Raw genomic sequence first — 22,420 nt, 5'->3', positions numbered from 1 at the left:
TGCTTTGTGTAGCCCTGAGGGGTTAGTGAGCCATTGTAGTGCCATGGAGCAGCTATTATCGACAGTCAGGCAGAGGTCTCTGCAAAACAATTGGGGGCGTAATGTGCAATTCACACAAAAAGGCACTGAAGAGGAAGTCTGCCAGAAAGCAAAGATAAATGTAAGTCAGATCCAAAATGAAAACATTTGGCAAATGTTTCATGATTAATTTGTGATTAATATGTTTGCTAGGTACTTTAAATTATATTATTTAAAAATAAAGCATTCCGCAACTTTGAATACATGTGTATCATTATAGAACTTAAAAATCAATGTAAATGTGTACGTAATTATTAAACATGATTTTGCTGTTTTTTTATTCACCAACCTGGAGAAGATCAGCCAACGCCAGCAGCATATCTTTGTAAGAAGAAATTTGATTGCCATTGCAGCTACACACAGTTAAAAGCCTGGTTTGTCTTTATAAAGATGTAAACAGTGCGTGAGTGAAAACAGACTCTGAATGGATTTTTGCAAAGTTTACTCAGCCAGTAATCCCTTTCATTTCACAGGCTGGTGAACAGTTATGTGTGTTTCTGGACGGGTTGTAAATAAACCACAACACATGAGAGCAACACTAGGAGCAGGGATCAAACCCAATATGTAACATAGTATTAACAAATGTCACTATGCCAGCTACTTACACTTCATAGCAAATACTTTTACTGTAAACAAGGTTAATTAAAAAAAAAAAAACTCTTTATGCCTCATTTAAACCCAGTTCAACATTTCTTACACGGAAAGTTAGGTTCCCCGATGCTACCCTAATGTCACAGATTTCCTCTTCAGTGATTATTATTCAGAGTCACATTAAGTGTGTGTGTGTTGGTGAAAGAGAGAGAGAGAGAGCTCTGATACAATTATTCACAAACTACTCAGCTCTACTCATCACAGATCTCAGTACAACAAAACACCATCAACTATGTGTATTTTCTTACCTCTGCCAAGAAGGTTAGTTTTGTCTGTCGGTTAGTTAACAAGATGTCAAACAGAATACTGGACAGATTAGCCCCAAATCTGATGGGGCCCGGAAAGAATCAAAGCGACTTACAATTAGTACACTGAACATTTATGAGGGGCCATTAAGGGGTTCCGTATCTTGCCAAGGACACTTCGGCAACCAGATGGGGAAGAGTGGGGATTGAACCGGCAACCTTCTTGTTGGAGAACGACCACTCTACCCCCTAGGTCTCACCGCATGTTTTCTAGACACAAACATGCAGCCGTGTCAAGAGTCTATGTCTCCTGGCGGCCCGAAAATAATGTTTTTAAAAAAGGCTGATCATTGTACAACGTGGTGGATGCACACAAACAAATTGTCTTGTTTGTAATGATTCTGACAATTCTGACTGTTATTAATTATCCACAAACAGCTCATGTGAATAATACATCTGTCACACTTTTTAATCAACTTTATCAGGCTGCTGTTCATGGTCCAGCAAGATAGACCAGTGTCACATATGAGCAGCTAAACACATTCACACTCACAGCCAATTAAAAGCCTGCATTTCAGCACATCTTTGCACCATCATAGGCAACAAGCAACATCCTCTTCAAGTTAAAAGGACGTAATACAATAGGTTGGTGGCAGCTGTGGCTCAGGAGATAGAGAGGGGCTTCCACTAACCAGAAGGTTGGGGCAGGGTTCGATCCCCATCACCTCAAAACTGCATGTCCTTGGGCAAGATAGTGATCCCCAAATTTGCCTCATGGTTGTAGCGACAGTATACGAATAGTGTGTGTGTGTGATAGCAAAAGGGCTGTGTATAAATGGACTGTCTGAATGTGTGTGTGAACGTTGTGAACTTGACTTATAAGCGCTTTATAAAAAAGTCAATTTTAATTATATAGTTTGTCTGTGCCCTTGATATAGGATTAGGGGACTTTTGTCATCTTAGCTAATATATATATACACGCCACCAGCAACCTTTCATGAGTGGGAATCCCGAAAGTCGTGCTCATTTTTAAATCTATGCTGAAACTTAAACCCTGAACCACCACATCGTCTACCATTCAGAGACGTACCTCTGCTGTCTCACACACACAGACACACACAGCTCTTCAAATACGGTTTATCCGTGGCTGTGCCAGCAGTTGAAATGTCTCGGGACGGCCGTGGTATTGGCCGCCAGGAAGGAGTTGTCACTCATCGCTAGACAACCAAGATAAATTAGCATTAGAAAGAAAAATTGGTATGTTGAATGTGTGTGAGTTGGGTAGGGGCTCTTTTTTTTTTCAGCCATAACATAGGATTGACGTTACACTTTAAAATGTCAAGTTAAAATTGTGGTGACATGTCAGTGATGATGCACACGTATGGTAACATCTTTCCTCCTTTCTTTTTGTCTCGCGGTATCCTCTAAGTATTGTCGCAGCAGTGGCCTATTTTCCCCGTAGGGATCATTAAAGCTTCATCTCATTACCACTACACCTACACTCACCTTCTTCCCTCCTCCTCCTCCTCTCATCTTTCTCCAAACTCTCCCTAAAGTTTTTCTCCCCAGAGGCCCTTCCTCTCTCTCCGCACCTCCATTGTGGTGTAAGCATTTTGTCCTTGGTGCAGAGAAAAGCAGCGCAGACGGATGGAGGGAGAAGACTGCTGAGACTTATTATGACACAGACACTTTCCCCGAAAAAGCACTTTGTTTTCCACTTTTCATCTTCTCCTTCTGAACTGGGCTTTGTTTGCATGGTGAGTGCAGGGAATGAGATTTGTGAGGTTTCAAGTGGTAAACAGAGCCAACAACTGAAAACAGCATTAACCAGCCAGAAGCATGTACACACAGAGAGACACATTACCATACACACATTTTAGCGTATCCGGTAAAACAAAGTATCTCTGTTTTCCCATATACATTTTTTCTAAAATCACAGTGATGATACGATCACAGTCAAATGGTAACAGTCGGTACAAGAATGAGAACTATACAGTATGAAAAACAATATGAAAACTTGACCAAAACAAAAAAAAGAGCAGAACATAACCAATGGCATACTATTGGTTTTTGGAATCTTCTAATTCAATACATTTCAGATTGGAAACATTTATCTGGTAGTTATTGTTGCAATAATTTCTTCATAGATATAAAAGGTACCTTCGCAATGGCTATTGAACCAAAGAAATTTGTTACACTTGTAAACTAATATTGACATAAAACCTGTTTTTTGCTTGGTTGCTATATTGGGTGCAGCGTTATTTGCAGCACTATTTTCCCCATTCTTATGTTACCACCATAGGTTGAATTAATCCTGCAAAATTTAATGACTTCTTTCCTGACCTATATCACATCGAGGTTTCATCGTAATCCACCCAGTAGTTTAAGCATAAGCCTGCTAAATAACAATAGTAGTTTAAAAATACACAACCTTGTCTCCTAGAAATTCCATTCACGTTTTAATTATTTATTTAGTATCAACACGTTTGTGCCACTACCAATATGTAAAATATAACAACATCTTCAGTAGTTTAAAAACTCAGCAGAGAGCACACCTCGGCCAAGGCTCACTGTTCCCCTTATGAAACCACATTTGAATTCATTTGATCTAGATTTTAATTTGGATTTGCACCTAACTGCGCACACTCATAAATATCAGTCCCCCAAACATGCCTAATTCTCGGAAAAATCTATAAAAACTTTGAAAAACACCCGATCTCACAATGCTTAAGTAAATTAAAAAAAATAACTGGTTCCAGCCCGTGATCTGAAGCCGCACCAACATTTATTGGGTTCTTCCCTGACCTTTACAGCATCATTCCACCAAGTTTCATTGTAACCCATCCAGTAGTTTTGTGTAATCCTGCTCACTAACAGACAGACAAACAAATGCAGACAAAAGATAATCTCTTCGGCGGAGGTAGTAAACATATGCGGCAGGTTCGTATCTAGAAGTTGCAGGATAGAAACAAATATTTTTGGCAGGTTTGAAATACACAAGCATTGTAAAAGGAATAGTTACATAAATCTATGTATTTTCTTTCTGGCAGAGTTAGATGAGAAGGTTGAAAGCACTTTCATATCTGTCCATTAAATAAGATGTGAGCATAAGAAAAACAGAAACAGGGTAAAGAGCGAGCCTGGTTTGAGTTAAAGTAGCAAAATTCACACCGGGAAATCTTAAGAGCTATTTTAATTAATACATTAATGCGCAATCCCTAAAACAGTCTTTTTCGCTTTTCTACATAGACAAAAATTGGAGAAAAAAAACTGTGTAGAGGGAGAGTCTCGTATCATGTTATAAAATATACATTAAGAAACGTTTTCCTTCTAAACTGCTGAAATACATTTATGTAGTTTTTAAAGGCTAAAAAGGTAAAGAATTATCCAAAATAATTAATTTTCAAAATATGAAAACAAACTTTTTCTCTGCTTATGTTCTCTACAATTAATCACCTCCAGTCACTCAAGTGTTGACCTGACTGAGGAGCCGCGTTAGGAACCACCTGTTTAAGAGCTCTCACACCAAACATGGGACAAATATTGAAGACACGACTGGACGAATTTGCACCTTGGCTGTTTCATTACCAGGCAAATGTGAAAATATGAACGAACATATCCGTACACACAATCAGAACACATTCAGTAATGAAAGTCTGTGATTAACCTTGGCAAAGTCTCAAAATTAACTAATGAAAATCCTTGAGCGGCTGCTTTGTCATAGAATGACACATGTTACATTGTCCAGTTGCACACAGGCAGCAGCAGGGGACCATGCTGCACAGCGGGGCCCCTGGGGGCCAGCAGTGGACTGAGAGCTGGAATTCAAGACTTTTTATGTGAGGTGTACTAAACTGTTTCTGTCATCATCCCCGAGCAATAGGAGTCTGTCACATGCTTGATACTTTTTTGATGAAATCATTACCTGTCTCATGCATTTTCGATTTGTTGGTCTTGGCCTGATCAGTGTTACAGGAAACAACAAGCGCATCACAGATTTGTAATAAGTGTTATGGTTGTTGTTTTTTTAACGTGGGAGACCACAGATATAATAACAGATTTAACTTCACGATTTGGCCAGAACGTCAGACTTGCCATTTGTAGGAAACAATTTCACGGTCGCAATTCCAGAGACTTGGAATATGGCAGAAACACACTATATCTTCTTCCTCAGTTTTTGTTATGCTTTTTCTGGTGGTTGGCAAAGACCTTTATGTGCATTACCACCACCTTCTGACCTGGACAGTGGAGCACTTGAAGGATTAACCGGGACTTCCAAAGAAAAACAAACATAGAGGAGGACCGACTCCCCTGTGTTCTGTCTTACAGCGAATTTTTTTTAATAACCACTATTGGTGAAGTCATGGCTGAGAAGGCGTATGCGTTTTGCAGCGCGAGCTTGAGATGAGTTTCGAAATGTTTTGTTGTTTTTAGTCGCAGCTTTACGAGTACCCTACACAGAATCCAGTAGTTGAAGCTTCCCAGTCAGCTCACTCTCTCTCTCGCTCTCCCTCGTTAGTGCAGGTTTCTGTCGGAGATCGGGAGGCTCAGACTCAATCTGTAGCATTCATATTATTTTGTTAGTGATCTACAGTCGGGAACGCCTCTGCAATTGTCTGAAGTGGCAAATCGGGTTTAAAATCCTTTATCCTCTAGTGTGCTGCAGCCTTAAGAGATTTATCATCATATTTTATATCAAAATGTTTCCTTGTACAAAGTGAATCAGTTATCTAAGCTTTTTGGCAAATGGGAAGTATTTTGGGGTACACACACATATATAAATATACATATATAATTTATCGCCTGATCAGCTACTTTGACATGAAAACCTTTTCAATGAGGGATTTATATTTAAAAGGATATTTCACGAAAGGTGTAAATAGCAAATCCAAAATATGGGGCAATCCATTGCATTCAAACATCCATCTGCTGTGTCTGTAACCTACAAGTATTTTTACACCGGAGACACAGCAGCACACATCATCATCAGCGGAAGAGCATCCCAAAAATTCTTATGGTAATGAAGCACGGAACTGTGCACTGCGCAACTTTTTCTCTAATATCAGCACAAAATGCACTGGAGACAGCACTTTCCTCCAAAAATATTACAGATAAATAAAAAATAGATAGAAACGCTCCCCAGTTTACACCTCTCCAAAATCCCAAGATTAGGTCAGAGAGTGAGGGCAGTGGAGTGATGGCTCCTGGGTGACGAGGTGATTCAGTTAATAGTGGCCACTGCAGCCGGAGCGCAGCCCCCCTGTATCTTATTTTAGCAGGTGCTCCGGAGCTGGGGCACGGGACCCTCCACACATCCTGGCAACGCAGCGTGTTGTTGCTGCATGATGGAGGGTGGAAGAGGCTCAGGGCCAGCGAGGCTCATCATTTCCCAACGGGGAGAAGGAGTGAATCGCGGGCTGTACTGCTGCCCAGGCTTCCCCAGGGACAACATTCAGAGGGGTATAGACAGTGGAGGAGAGGTATGCAGAGCTATTTATAGAGCAGGTGAAGAGACGTGAGGAAAGAAAGAGAGGGGGGCGTTGAAAACAAGATGAGGAGAGACAGAGGAGTCTAAAGGCGGACGACAGTGTGATACCCGCACACGATAGCGTCTACAGAGATGTGGGTTGACGTCGTGCGAAGCACCTGCTGAACAGAGCGATGCCCGAACTCTGTCCGTGGCCTGCTGGTGTGAAAGCCAACAGAATATGCCTCGACCTATTGATTTATGTTTGAGAGTTCACACAGAGGTTAGCCGAGCTGAACCGAGCTCGAGCAGAGAGAATAGTTTAGTCGAGATGACAGAGATATTTTATCAATACGGACTCGACTTGCAGCACAGACATTTTTTGGGGGGATGTTTCCGCACCAGCCCAGTTCTCACTCGGCTTTCCTCTTTAATAAATAAAATGACTTTTATTCTTTATTTCCCAACTCCACCCGCAGGGGGCCCCCGCCCGCACTGTCAGCTCCTTTCAGCTATGTCTCTATTTCACACTGATGCCCTTTAATCATTTTCATCGTTTCAGTGAGCTGACATTTTACATAAAGAGCTCTTATCATCCCAGGCTTATGGTTAATGATGAATGGTGATAATTACTGTCAGTCAGTGAGTCTAACGTGCCATGGTCACATCACTATCTCCGCCCTGGAGTGTGCGAATCCTTTATCCTATAATATCTATAATATATAATGTAATATAACTGAGGGTACTGCTCTGTACGTGGTCATGACTCCATTCTATGGAAAAACCTCGAGTTGCACATGAATTCTTACTTTTTCTAAACTGGTTAAAGCAATAGATCACAAACTTAAGGCAGTGACTTTTTGGCCATGATCAATTTAAAAACAATTAAATTAGCATTTATTATATTATATTACATATTTGTGCAGCTTCTCACTTTTAAATTAGTTGTCTTTTCTGTCAATCCCATATAACACGAAACAGGATGCTAATTCTGTGCCACTTTAGATTGATCCTTACCTCAGGTTATCCTTTATCGCAATTTATTTATATTATAGCTCTCTGTAAAAACCCGTTTGCATGTAGCATAGAGCCGGCTCTCCTCAGGGGATAACAGATGATAATTGCGATCGATGACTACATTCTCTAATTAACAGCAGTTGTCATGCATTCCTTTTACAGTTTTAACACATAGAGGTTTGTTTTGTCTACATGTTCCTATGAATGTGTGTGTGTGTGTGTGTGTGTGGGTAAAATCCTGAGCGCTGTTACGCAGCCGGCAGCTGTCTGCGCAGTGACACCATGATATCACACTCTGAATATCAGCGTTATTAGCAACATTTAAAATAGGTCGAAGATAAACACATCGACAAGACAGCGTGAGGTGTGGGACTCCGTGCCTAAGCATCATTTCTAACACTTAACATGACGAACACACTGCCATGTTTATCCCCCCCCCCCCCCCCCCCACAAATTTGGGTGTCGCAGTGTGGAGAGTTCATGCTGTTGAGCTAACTCGAGCTTTTTCTCTCCCATCGTCACCACGAAGAGGAGAAGCCTCTCGGGGAGACACAAGCTTTGTTGTTAAATCTAGTTCAAGTGCGAGTAGATGAATGAATTAAGCTTCATGCATTTAAAAGGGCCGGGTATGAACAGAAGACAGACGATGAGAGAACACAGTGAAGAGTGAAAGAGCTTTTGGACTCCCTGCTTTGGCTCTGTTAGCGGGTAAGCCGCCGCCACTGAATCGTTCCATTAAACATCACTGGAACAGATGCCTGTAAGATCTTCACCTCCAAGCCATCTTCCTCTTTTCTATCTTAACTCTCTCAGTTTGGACTATATTCATCTCATCCTATATTAGTTGTTTTTTTAATCTGTAAATATTTTGTTTTAATTAACCATTTTTTAATTAGCTTTTTGTATTTCTAACACAACCTAAGATCCTGATTATCCATTCACACCTTCAAAAAACATACAGCAAGTGGCATTTAAAGAGAATAGATAAAGGAACAATTAAACACATTTTTACCATTAGCCATAAATAAAATAAAATACTTGCAGCTGGCACAGTCTGCAGTCGGGGAGTTGGGGCTGTAAATGCAAAAATTTTCACTTGAACCTTTCTGAGGTGTTTAGACTATATAAGCATCTAGAAATATGTATTGGTCTGTGCTCTGAATGTGTCTTTAGATGATGATGAATTTGCAGTAAAATGGTGATAGTGTGCTGTAAAAGTCAGGAGGTAAGGACGAGCAAAGGTTCTTTTCAGGCTTCATTTAGCACACAACCAGTGCTGTCCTCCAAACACGGAGAGGGTATCTCCCACACTACTGTGGCTTTTTTGTTCTTCTTTTTCTTTACGGTAAATGCTGCGGTTACTTCAGCAGGGGGTAACTCACAGGCTGTGTGCTGATGCAAGACACTGAAACCGACTTTTACAAACCTTTTTCCCAAACTCTCAACCGATTTATTCATTTTCTCCTCTTCTTTTTAAAGGTTATAAACACTTCAGTTTCCTTTTGACTCATACTTCCCATATACGATAATATCATCACCATATTAGACTGTGTGCGTGACGTGCGTTTGTGAGCGAGCACATTTATACATGCGTTTGCACACGTGCATCTGTATGGATTTGGTATGCATATGTTGTTTCATCAGATGAGAGATGAGTTATTTGCACCCCCTGCTCCGGACCCCTCCTTTGCCACATATTAATTACATCAGGACTGTGATATATGGGAAGATTAGCTTGTGTAAAACGCATTATTTCCTTATGGAAACTGGCTGTGGGACTGATCCATCAGCCCACATCACGCTCGCTTTGGGGCTCACTACATCACACTGAGCAATCCAGAATACCGAGCGGGAATCTGAACTGCAGACTGCATGAAGTGTGGACAGTCCGCACCGGAAAAAGGAGGGCATTGGTTTTTGAAGTGTCAAAAACATCCACTGTCTCGATTTAGGACCTCTTCTGACTCTTCATAGGGCAGAACAAAAAACTCTTCTCTCTGTTGTTGGAGTTTGTTTGGCAACAACGCAAATGAGCGAGGTAGCCATGGCGGAACAAAACTCTGTTTTTATAGAGGTTGTCTAGACTGACCAGTGCTTTCTGACCACTATGCTCAGTCAGGCTCACAGTTTTTTTTGCACAAGCCGCATTGTTACACCTTGCGCCTACAAATAATCGGATTCATGTCCATACTGCTTGTTTTTAATAATCAATTTAATGTCACTGATATCTAAGTGACACTATAAGTTTTGAAATGATAAAAGGAAATGTTGCTAATTACATAATAATGACTAGAGTGAGTTTCAATATCCCCACATTTCCTAAAATTTACTTTAGCCAGCAGGATATACTGTATCAAACATGTTTCATGGCGAACGACTTTACTTCTATTTAATGTATATACTATTGAAATGCGTATACAGATATTCAGTTTGACCATACCACAAGTTAAAACAACAACAAATGTGGCTTCAAAGTCACATGGAAACATACCTAAATACTAGTGATGAACTTCAGTATTCATGAATTTAACAATGTCCAATAACACCAAGCAGAAATGCTGTTGTTTCTATATTTTATAAAATGTACAATATTGGCACTGCAGAAAAGCTAAAAAGTTCAACCTCCTCAGGTTTCATATAAGAAACACAGAATACAAGGTTTTAGTCTGCGACAAAAACTAGTCCTGATCTACGCCGCGGCATGGAAACTAAAAGATAACTTTTTAAATACCACCTAACAATTTACAGGTTTGTCTCATTTAACCATGACGACTATTTTCCTGAATCTCAACAAAGTACTTAAATCAACCAAATATTTGCCAAACCCACAACAACAAGAGAGCACACAAACAATGGGCTCCTCCGAACAAGAGTAGCAGCAGAGGCATTTCGTATGAGTCATTGTGGCAGCTAACGACAGACAGCCTGTCTTTTATTTCGGAGGAGTTGTTAATGAATTTACACACGTCGCTCTCAGCTTGTTGCTGCTCGAGCTGCTGTGCGACTCTGAGAAAACACATCTCACAACGTGAAATGAGCACAAACTTTGAGTTTGACCTTATTAGTTAGACGGGGCTTTGTTGCTGCAGCAATTGGAACAGGTTGGCAGGTTTGCCAGCGTTTATCAGAGCATATTAGACCTACGCTGGGCTTCTATTAAACTTAATGAACATTTAAATCCTTTAATGGATTGAAGGGAATTGAGAACGGCAAATTATCAGCTAGATGCTCTGCACCGGCGTTGATAAAGACACCCACCGACGGAACTCGAGAAGACGCATCAGAGACAGCAGCCTCCCCCTCTTTCCCTCTCTTCATCTCGCTTTTGTTCTCTCGCCGTGGCCGTCTCACACTCTCCTTGTTTCACTCCTTTTTCTCTCTCTTTGCCCGACTATCCCTCTATCACACAGCCTCTCTTTTGTTTCTAACACACGCTGTGTCCCTCTGTCTGTCTATAACAGAGGAGCGGAGGCTGCTGCGGCAGAGCCGGATCTCCGTCATTCATCAGTCCCAACGAAGGGAACATCATAGCGATCTCTCTCCAGGAGGGATGTGCTAACACAACCACAACACCAGCCTACTACAGAGCGGTCAAGCGGCACCTACAACCTTCTCTCCCCATGTCCCGCTCTTTCCGTTCTCCTCGGCCCTCTCGGTGAGGGACATCCTACCCTACACGCTAGCAGAGTATAGACACATAAATTACCAACCGATGTGGCTGCAATCACAGGGAGTAGCGGAGCCGGCCCAGGGGCCGCCGATCTCTGGCCAGCCCAGCATCAGGTCCTGCTAATGGGTGGAAAGGACTCAGGAGAGGCCCGTGCTTTGTGAGGCCTTGTGCGCCTCTGGCCGCCGCTCAGGAGGACTGGCAGACGCAGCTGTATTGATCAGGTAGCTCCTATATTCCCGTCGACAGCTGGCTAACAAGGCTGATGTCTCAATAAAGACCGGTGCCTAAGGGATGAAGGGGGAGCAGCCGGTCAGCTGACAGCAACCTGTGTTAAGGCACACCAGCAGACAGAGGAAGAGAAAGGTTCGCGCCCTATCTAGTTTTTTAATGTGCTCCCACAACGCTGCACATACAGACTTCTCCCCTTCACAAGAAACTTACTGCTGACCAGAAAGAGAGAACGGGTCATGAGGCAGGGGACGATACAATTATAACAATTGCGGACATGACTGCTTAGGAGTGTTAAAGTGATACAGAGAAATAGATCTCAGTCATTCTGTTTTATATAATTAACATAACTCAATATCTAAAAGATTGTCTCACAGATTCAAGGTGAAACCTTGTGTAATTATAACAGAGCTTTGCTAGTGCAGAGCTCAAACCCTTACAGACGTTTCCCATATCTCCAAACATGCTTCTGTCTATTATTGACTGCGATCTGACAGCTCTAAGTGATTGAGCAAAGCAAACAGAAGAAGCGCGGCTGCGTGTGAAGGAAACACACCGACAGACTGATTGATGAGGCTGGTGATCCATTTTTGATGCGTGAGACTTTGGGATATAGTTTGGCCGCTCTGTGCGGTGGGGAGGAATGAAACAAGCAGCTTCCAGAGTCAATAAAAGGAAATACAAGACCAGACAGAGGAAATAATCTTTCCTTGTCAGCTGACTTGCCAAAGTGTCCTTGAGCAACTGTTTAGTAAAATACTGTAACTTCAATGTTTTCTTGTTCTTGTTATTTGTTGTAGAAATCGTTCCCCTCCGAGTTATTAATGATGACAAATTCTAATGCATTTTCCTCATGTGATGTTTCTAAACGTGCAGCAGATACTCTGTGGACTGTGGAGAGATCAATACAAACAGCAGCGCCTGAGCCCACTGTGGCACTGATCAAAACCAAAAGCCTCTTTCTCTTGTTGTTTTTCTTTCTTTCAGTTTTTCAGTCAGAGAAATGTGCGTTTGCCTTTTTTTGCACAAGGAGAAAAAGGACAGCTCCCAGGAGCCTGGCTCTTGTCTTTGTTTCCTGTTTTCTGTGACCCTACAAAATGACATGTTAAAATGTTACTAACTCATTGTTTCCTGGCTCTGTCTCTCTCTGTCCTGTCAGTCCTCCTGCAGCAGAGTTATGTGGTAATGATCATCCACCTACAGTTGGCTCATTAGAAGCGGGTCCTGCTCTCTGCATGGATCTTTTCATGTTCCTCAGTACTAACAACAACCAGAAGGAGCGCTCTCCCTCCTTGCTGCAGGGACAGTGCCCACAGACAGGAGGAGCTGCTCAGGGAAACCACCACCTCCATACAGGCAAATGATTTAGTTCACCACGCGCACACACACACACACACACTGCTGGAAATACGGCGAGAAAGGTCCTCATCCACTATTTCATGCCAATAACCTTGATGTGGCCATTTTCAATCTACAAAGTATCAGAGTCTCAGTGTTTTATCCCAGAACTGTTTCCTTGAAAACATAATTTCTGTAGAAAATAGTTGCTGTTTTTACCGCTGTGAGTTTATAGCATCCCAAGACTTAAAAAAGAAGGTTCCTGTTGAAAGGTGAGTGTGTCATGTACCTTGGTGAAAACAGGTTAAGATCAAATTAAAGGGTGAGTTCAAGCGTAGGTGTGGTCCGACCCATAAACTCAAACTCAAGATAGACTCTACTTGAAAATGTCAATCATTTAACTGGCTCCAAACTTTTCACTTTTACTGACTGACGAAAACTTGTGGAAATGCAGAAAAGGTTGTCGTGAAATTAAGATAGCAAATGAACACATGAAATAAAAGTTACTTCCAATAACATTTCATCGTGAGCTGAGACACGTTTATGAAATTTCACAATTTCATGGTATATATGTATAGATATAGATAGATGTATATAAATAGTTTTGTAAATATCTTGTTTATTAATAGCATTATGAACATTTCATCTTCATCATAAATTTATAAATTGTCCAGCTAACATATTGCTAAATTAATAGTGTTACATCGTCAACAATTTTTTCACATTAGCTTTTTGAAGAATTGTATAATTTGAAATCATGAAATCTGTTTTGCTATTTTCATTTACCGTGAAGAAAACAAGTTTGTTTCATCAAAAATCATTAATCTGAAAATTCTTTTGTAGTTTGGGAAAATTCCCATTTTATAAAAATAAACTAATTAAAAAACTCTTTTGGATTAAAAATACACTGTTAAAAAGCCAAAAGCTTTCATTAATTCATGAAAGGTGGTGGAGATACATGATTTTCACAGGTCAGAAACGGCATGCTACTTAAAGTCCTTTCACTATCTTTATATCATAACAAGGTTAATTTTAATTCATCTAAATAAGTTTACACCTGGTACTGCAGAGCCCCCCGTGATTCTTAACATAAATTTACATAAAGAAAGAAAAGCTTTATCAGCTGGTACAGCGCTAAAATACGCCCCTGCAAATAAAATGTGTGTAAACTGAGCTGAGGAGGCGTTTACCTTCCTCTGGTCTCTTACTGATCCCAGCTCCTGCATTTTTTCCTCTTCCTGGATAGAAAAAGAGCAGCTATCTGATTCTGTAGTAATTACAACGTCTCACAAGATTCACTGCGAGAGTCAATATCTCACATCTCATATTAAAAAAAATACGCAAACATGTTATGAGATGTCGACATATTAAGACTAGTTTCCTCTTTGTTCCTCCACCTCTGACCCTCCTTATTATACACTTACGCATATATCTGCACACACAGAGACAGACACACTCACACACACTCACATTCGACAGGGTCTGAAGGACACTAGCGTTATGATGCGAAATAGGATTAAAGATCCACACATGTAGGAATGCGAAACCTGAGTGTTGCCAGTGAGTGGTGGTAGTGGGGTGTATATCCGTCCATTTAGAAATATTCCTTGCTGTGTGTGTTTCTCTGCACAGAATGAATATGATAGCAGACACGAACAATGAACAAAAACAAAATGGCCGGCCCTGGCTCCTGCTCGTACATTGAATATACATATAGAGCCGAGCCACAGTGTATGTATACGTGTTAGTGGAGCTCTGCATGTTTACGTGAACAGTAACCTGTTCCTCCAACAATTTCTTTTCCAGCTCTTCATTCTTCCTGAAGGTTATCTCATCTGTGAGCATGTAATATTTGTAATTGACCTGTAGTTGGACTACTGCCAAACCAAGGCAAAGAAGAGAAATTACATTTTCACTACTATAATTTTGTTCAGTTAATAGGTTATCTTTTTGATATCAATTATTTTCATCACTTAATCACACTTTTACCCGTAATCATCGAACTTTACTGAAAACAATTAATTTTTTTGCAGGATCTTGCAGTATAGATCTGTTTTTTGTTGTTTTGACATGCGTGTGTGTGGGATTACATCATAATCTAATTTTGGAGAAGAAAACATTCACAACTCTCTGTCAGACATTTTTTACGGAGCGAGAACGTCTTCATGGGCTGAACTCTATACAAGCAGAATGATGTGGAAATAGAATGAGCTGTAGTATGAGTTTTTTACTGTTTCATTTCATGACAGAACAATTAGAAGTTAGAGGAAACCTAGAAAGCCATTTCACATTTCTATTCACAACATCCCAACACTGTTTAACATCCACAAAAACATTTTGTCAAAACGCTCTTTTTTTACACATTCATTTTTTTGTTATTAATGTTAGAAAAAATATTTTTAAAATATATTTGATTTAGTGTTACATGTTTTTTCATGGGATTTCAAATTCAATAATTGTTTTTAGAAAAAACATCTTCGGTCATAAAATGTAAACGTTAAAAAATACGAGGGGGGGGGGGGGGGTCCTTGCTACCTGGTGGTTAAGGAGCTTAAGATATGATCACAACGTCCTGGTTTGGCTCCAGCCAGGGACCTTTATTGTTCTCTCCTTCTGCATATTTTACTCTTCATCTCTATTCTTTCATATGACGGCGCATTAGGGCCGTTGTAGGTACAGAAATAATATGTATAGTGCGCAATTGTTCTCTAATACGTAGGTAAAAGTCTGAGGATAACTAGGATTTAAGTTGTAAATTTACGAGAAAAAAACTTTTCTCTGTTATTCTCTAAGATTGAAGTAGTGCATTTATGAGAATGTTTTTATGAATGATGAATTAGTTTGAGTGTGTATTACAATATAATTCATTCTAATATATATATATCATATAGTGAATGTGGGCTCAAATTACAAGTGCTTCCTAATTGTTTAAAATGTTTGCAAATTATCTTTTGACTCGGTCATCCATCATCTGCAGACTTACACACAGCGAGCAGTGGCGCCTGACGTTGGATGAAGTTGATCCTGCCTTTCAAAGAGAAGCGATATGGCTCCATGTCAAGCGGAAAGAGACACACTCTTTTTTCTTAGTTTGAGTTTACTTTCATGTAAATGTAGAATCTCAGAAAATACCAGAGTGTTTTATCAAAAATGTACAAATCGAATCTCAGAAACTCAATGTTTTAACCTACAATGGGCTTTACACACTCAAACTGTTAACTATTAAAAAAAATAAAAAGCTGAGTCCGTGCCTCTAAGTGCACTTTTGCCATGTCATCTATTTGGCACTGTGATCAGATGTATTTAAAACAAATTACTTTGATTTGAATAGAATAATAGTAGTTTTGTCTTTGATAGTACTTTTTTGTTGTGAGCTAGTTTTAGTAGTAAAAGTACGTGTGTAATATGTTTCAAGTGACAGATTTTCTCCACCTCCACTTTGTGAAAACACATTCAGACAAATGATGGACAGAAAAACAGACTTGTGAAAAACATTTTTTTTCTTGTCTTCTCGGAAATGCCTTCACACCTGAATCAGTTTATGCTTTTTCAATGGCGACTGGGATTAGTAATTTCTTCAAATTGAGACAACGACAACTAGACTCATCACACTGAAGTGTTCATCAGCAAAGGGCAACAATCATCACAGAGAGTGAATGAATTTGAATGGCGGAGACGAAGACGAGGGAATGATGAGGTCATTGGAAACAGCGAGAAAATAAAGTTGCACGTCCAAATAACACAGGCCTTTACCAGTTGTAGATTTTGGGGTTGCCGCCACAACAAACATGAGAACGGCCTGTCTGTCTGTGTGTCTCTCTGTGTGTTTCTCTGTCTGTCTGTCTGTGTGTCTCTCTGTCTGTATGGCGGCCCGTGCCACCTGCTCTGTCTGACCTGAGGCTGCCCGACTCCCCTATCCCGACTTGACAGAGCTTAATACAGGATAAATGTTTGCCCTCAACTCTCCACTGCTGAGGTGATCACAACTGAATCAAAGATCTCTCTTTTTTTTCCCTCACTATCTTTCCCTCTCCTTTTCCTTCTTACTCTTCTCCTTCTTCTCTTTTCCCTTCAGTAGTAAGCTGAATGTTGCTGTCAGGGGTGAAGAAGGCCCTTACAGTCGAATTGTTGCTGTCACTCGGCCTCCTGAGACAAGACCTATGTCAAGGACCCTGTCTCACACACACAAACACATATTCCCAAACAGGCAGACACACACATGTAGAAAGTTGCCAGGGGACTTTGTAGCGTGTGTGTGGCATTAGCTGAACAAGTGACAACAACAATTTTTCCGTCTGGTGGTGGAAAGATGAAGGACAGGAGTATGGAAGTAAACAAACTCAGACTGTGGGCTGATGGGAGCAAAGTGTGCAGTGTGTGTACGTGTATAGACACAGACGCAAACCAAGAGACACACACACACATGCAAACACATACACACATCTTCCACGAAGCTCAACAAACGTATACACAAGTGAAATCCTTTTAGATGTTCACCTCGGATCACACACACACTCACACACACTTTCACGTCACTGCCTGACCCCACAGCAGACACATGCGCTGTTACTGCAGCCGACATGCAAAAGGGGCAAATGTGAGCAATGTCAAGACAAGTTCACACGCACACACTCTCTCTCACACACACATCCACAATCCAACAAAACTTTGATGTCATGCTCAGGGTTAAGACACAAAAACACACTGCTCTCTGTGAGTGTGTTGTCATGTTTTATTCGTGTGTGTGTGTGTGTGTTTTCCAAGAGCTCTCCATGAATGAAGTTAATTCCTGAGGAGAAGATGCATTATTTAACTCAGTCTATTCAATTGAGCACGCACTCACACACTTACCTTCGTTGCTGTTCGTTCCCCCTGTGCCCAGAACCTGTAGTGATATAGTCCATAGCAGCATCGCAGCCAGCCCTGGATCTGAAGCCATGGTGTTCTCCCCTACACCCCGCCAGTCTCCCTCTGCCTCTCTCTCCCTCTCTCCTCTCTTACTCCCTCGCCCTCACTCTCCGCCACTCGCTGCCTTTCTCTCCCCTCTCCTGCTTCTTCTTCTGTGTCCCAGGGTTGAAGCCAGAGCCGGCGCTGAGGAGAGTGTGTGTGTGTGAGGAGTGTGTGTGAGGAGTGTGTGTGAGTGTGAGGGCTGCAAGCTCATTGGGTTGTTGGAGCCTGCCTCTGTGGCTCACTTCAGTCTGCCGGCTCCCTTACACACACACATTTCATACATACACTTTCGGCAGGCAGTCGGAGGAAGGGGAGGGACGAGCACGTCTGTCAGAGTCACAGCAGCCAATGGAAGCGGGAGGCTGCACACTAAACGCACGCTCAGTTGGCACACCCTCTTATTCTACCTGCCTGGCCAACTTCTTACTCTCTGGGTCAGGGGCAGGCACAGGGGTCCACCCCTCCTCTTATTTACTTTCTCCTTTCATTGGCTTACTACCCTCTCTCTCTCTCTCTCTCTCTCACACACACATTCACACGCACGCACAGATACACACTTACACAAACTCACCTACCCAGTGGCTAATATCTGACTGATAGGACAACAGCATGTCTGCAAGGCTCAAGTACAATTATCGATTATCTATGTATCATATTGTATTTATGAAGCTATTATCCTCAGAATGTCCAGGTGCCATGCAGTGTAACTTTACGCGTGTGTGTGTGTGTGTGTGTGTGTGTTATTCAAGGACTATGATTATATATTGATCGTGTGATGGTGGGGAACTCACAGTATCTCTGCTAATCAGTTGGTTTTTCAGTCTGGTCACACTGCAACACAACGCACACACAACTTCCTTCACACATCACTGCAGTGACCTGAGCTGTGTTGAGGTATAATCATTAAACACACACAGACACACACAGCACAAAGCTGATAGGAAATTAGATTTTTAGTCAAGTGTCCCCCCTCGAACACTGTTTAGCCACATTTGTATTCATGAGGTGAGATGTCATGTTAATTGATGTAAAACTAATAATAAACAGTTGATTAAACAAACTTCAGGGAACAGACACTAAGTTTCCGCAGACGCTGCCTCCAATGTCTGTCTTGAAGTTCAATTTTTATTTGCCTTTATTTAACCAGGTCGGTCCCGTTGAGATACAATGACCTCTTTTCCAAGGGAAGCCTGGCCAAGACAGCAGCATACAAAAAATGTCAATAGTGACTGACTGACAGTTATACGGATCCATTTAAATCAGACATATATTATATTAATTATGCATATACAGGCAATACGACAGCTCCCTGAAATTCTAAAAGTGAAGAAAAACATCACCTTCTGGTGGCTTGCTGCGGTTTGTTCATTAACCCTGCGTTCTCCATGTAAGCCAGCAGGACACGGACCAAACAAAAAAAACTAAACGTCAAATAATTTTCGCTCAAAGATTTTGTCGGTATAAAAACAGGATGAGACATCAAGATTGACAGCTGAGACAAACTCGTGATTGGTGGAGCGTTGTACTGACCTTGATAACGCCGCTCCGTGAAGTGCTCAATGCACTTCATCTTCATATCCCGTCATCGTGCCATTATTCACATCCTATACTTTGTAAAAGTGAACAACGTTATTGTATTAAGATTTAAAGTGAAAGTACTTTTATTCATCATTAGATTAATACTCAGGTATCAGTTTGTAAATAGCATGCAGCTGTTGTAGCTTCTGCAGGTGGAGCGTGTTTAATTATAGTTTTCTATAAAATGAAAAGATTGATGTACACAGATGGGTTTTCACTGTCCGGACTTTTACTCCAAGCTTTGTTTGTTGGAGCTGTTAACGGCTCTTTTCATCTGAGATGTGACCCTGACGACGCACAGCTGATTTTGAAACAACAGAAGTCCTTGGTTGCGTGTTGAACACACTTACATTTTAAAAGCAAACGTGTAAAATCTTAATCTGAAATGTAAATTGCACCTAAAGCTATAAACCTTAAGCATACATCTAAATGTAGTGGAGTGGTAGTATTGCATGCATGTAAAACATCATTAGAAGTACTTCAATTCTGGGCTTCAGCACATTAACTAAGTAAATGTACGTAGCAACTGTCAACCTCTGCTACTACTGCTGATACTATCAATAATATTGTTACTTTTGAAGCATTACAACTACTGCACTATTACTGCTTAAACAAAGTTTTATCTGTATACTCACTGTAATGATAAGCAATTTTATACAACAACCACTGCTAGAGCAATTAGTGCTATGAATAGGATACTACTTATTGTAATACTGATAATGATAATTGTATAGTACTACAACTACTAATTTGACAATAATAATAAAAACGTTTAATGTTTCCCAATATTATCTCTTTGAATACTACAACAAGCAAAATATGAACTGATGAAAAAACACTATTACTGAACTACAAAACACAAACAACAATAATAATAAATAACAATTATACTTGCTACAGCTACAACTAATAATATTTGTTTTTATCATAATAATTAATTTAAAGTTCTTCTACTGCTGACATTAGTAGTGCAATTTGTATTTTCTGTTAGTATCACAACAGCGACTAATACTACTACCACTACTATTACTAATAACTATATTAAAAATGAGTAATAACAGTATTTGTACTTTGATTTTAAAGTATAATTTATAACTGATAAAGATATTAAATAATATGTTAAAGGCTACACAAATGTGTATTGGTAGGCTACTAATGTGTTTCCTCACCTCCCTGGCATGTGGGTTAATTGTGGCAGTGGGCTAAAGTGTACAGGATGAGTGTGTCACGGCTGTGCTCCGGGGTCTGCCAGCACTGCCGCTGTGTGAGTTTCCTAACTGAGCTGTACGCCCTGTAAGCCCCAGTACACAGAAACACAGCACCGTGGCCACTCGACGAGGATGAAGCTGCTGCTGCCACCAAAGCTTCACTGCTGGGTCCACTTGATTTACCTGACACGCACACACACACACAACAAAATGGGCTCTTACCATCACAGTAAATTTTTTCCATGCAAATTAAGTGTGAACATATATGCAGCTGTCCGGCTAAGTAAAGGAGATGGAGGGTTCGTTGAGATGAGGGTCCAGGCCAAATTCAAACAGCGTTGCGCCTGCCAAACTCCTTCCTCCTCTCCCTCCTCCTCCTCAGGCCTAGAGACACAGGGCTGTCTGTGCGCGTTTGTAATGCTTCCACCACAGCATGTATAGGGGAGCCTTGTGCCTACGTGCAGTGTCCCGATAAAGAGTGAAGCAAAGCAATACGCACATTTATAAGCACATACACAGACATGCAAAGGGATAAGCATCATATATTCATTGTAATTCTATAGCTGTTTTGTCTGTGTGTGTGTTCATGTGTGAGACTCCGTTGCTTTACCACTAGGCTGCACTGTCAGTCTGCCTGTCTAATAGGCTGCGCGCCTGTGAGGACAACGGCGCTGTCATCTTCACCCCTGACGCTCCGATCTTTTAAGACCAGACGATGGAGCATTCTCTGAACCCTTAAACACAACCATCTTCCCCAGAAAAGCTAAATCACTGATTTCTGTCAGCGTCGGATGTCGATGCATGACCAGAGGGATTTGTATAGGAGAAAAGGAAGCTTTGTAAAGGAGCAGGCTGACAAGATGACATGGAGAAATTAAATATACAATTTTTCTACTCGAAGCGTAACATGACGAATATTAGGGAAACAAACGTCTATCGAGGAAGGATTTTCCATTAAAATGTAGAGCCTGCAGCTACTCGCCAGACAAAAAAAGGTTTGTTCTTCATTTATACAGCCGAACATTATCTCTTTCATTGTTTTGAGGTGAACCAGAAAATAGATGTGTACACCCTGAAATCTCACTCTGGCTGCTGCCTCAGCCACCGTTCGCATCTATGGTAATTGATGTTTCCAAGCAGATACACATCAGTGTAACTTCTCACTATGGGCAGTGGTCCACTCAGGCAGGGTTTTTCTCTGGCTACTGGGGTAAAACATTTCCACATTCAAAATAAAAAAAGTCAGTGAGTGTGAACAATTGAACTCTGAGGCTGAGGCATTAAAAGAATAATGTGTGTGGCTCAGAATACGAATAGGCTACGAGTTTGAACACAAGGAGAAGTAATACCAATAAAGTGGGGTCATTTTGTCCTTTTTGCCATAATTGAAGTTGTGTGATGGAGAGAAATGCGTAATAGATGTGATATTACACACACACACTAGCAAGCTCATTAAAATGGCTCCCCATAACTCTGTGCTCTCACAGTGAGTCTTTCTGAAGCCGTGTTATTGTATACACATACATTGTGTGTGTGTGTGTGTGTGTGTGTGTGTGTTTGTACAGTATCTGCATCTGTATGTGTTGTTAAGGTAAAGTGTACAGGAACATATGTGAACAATTCACTGATGATTATATCGCTGTGGCAACAATATAGGGAGTCCCCTGTATTTGTGTGTTAGAGTGAGACCACCTTGTGACTCTTCATGAGTCCGTCTGGGTTCACCTCTGTGCGTGTGTGTGTGTGAGTTTTTGAGGGGGCAGTTGGCATCAAAACCTCATGGTGTGTGTCTGTATATACTGAATAGGTGCATATGATTGTGTGTGTGTGTGTGTGTGAGAGAGAGCGAGCAGATGGTGGGGGTCAGTTCGTGCCTACTGTTGTGGGGCTGTTGTTGCTGTGCGTTGGCTAAATATAGCACAGTAGTGACAGAGCGGCTCAGAGTCCAGTCACAGACTCTGTCACTGGTCTCACTTTAATTCTTTGATCA

The 22,420-nt window shown here is 41.1% G+C and overlaps 1 protein-coding gene across 3 annotated transcripts in view; it reads right to left on the bottom strand.

The window, feature by feature from the left end:
- The window catches only part of epha8 (eph receptor A8), a 107,710-nt gene extending 89,759 nt beyond the window's left edge, over window positions 1–17,951 (bottom strand). For all 3 annotated transcript variants that reach the window (XM_053443216.1, XM_053443230.1, XM_053443223.1), the window contains exon 1: window positions 17,546–17,951. In XM_053443216.1, coding sequence (XP_053299191.1) covers window positions 17,546–17,633 — 88 coding nt within the window. In that variant the 5' untranslated portion in view covers window positions 17,634–17,951. The remainder of the gene's footprint in view (window positions 1–17,545) is intronic.
- Window positions 17,952–22,420: the final 4,469 nt, after the last annotated feature.

This window comes from Pleuronectes platessa, chromosome 2, assembly GCF_947347685.1.
Source record: "Pleuronectes platessa chromosome 2, fPlePla1.1, whole genome shotgun sequence".
Taxonomy (NCBI): Eukaryota; Metazoa; Chordata; class Actinopteri; order Pleuronectiformes; family Pleuronectidae; genus Pleuronectes; species Pleuronectes platessa.
This window is presented reverse-complemented; position numbering and strand designations above follow the sequence as displayed.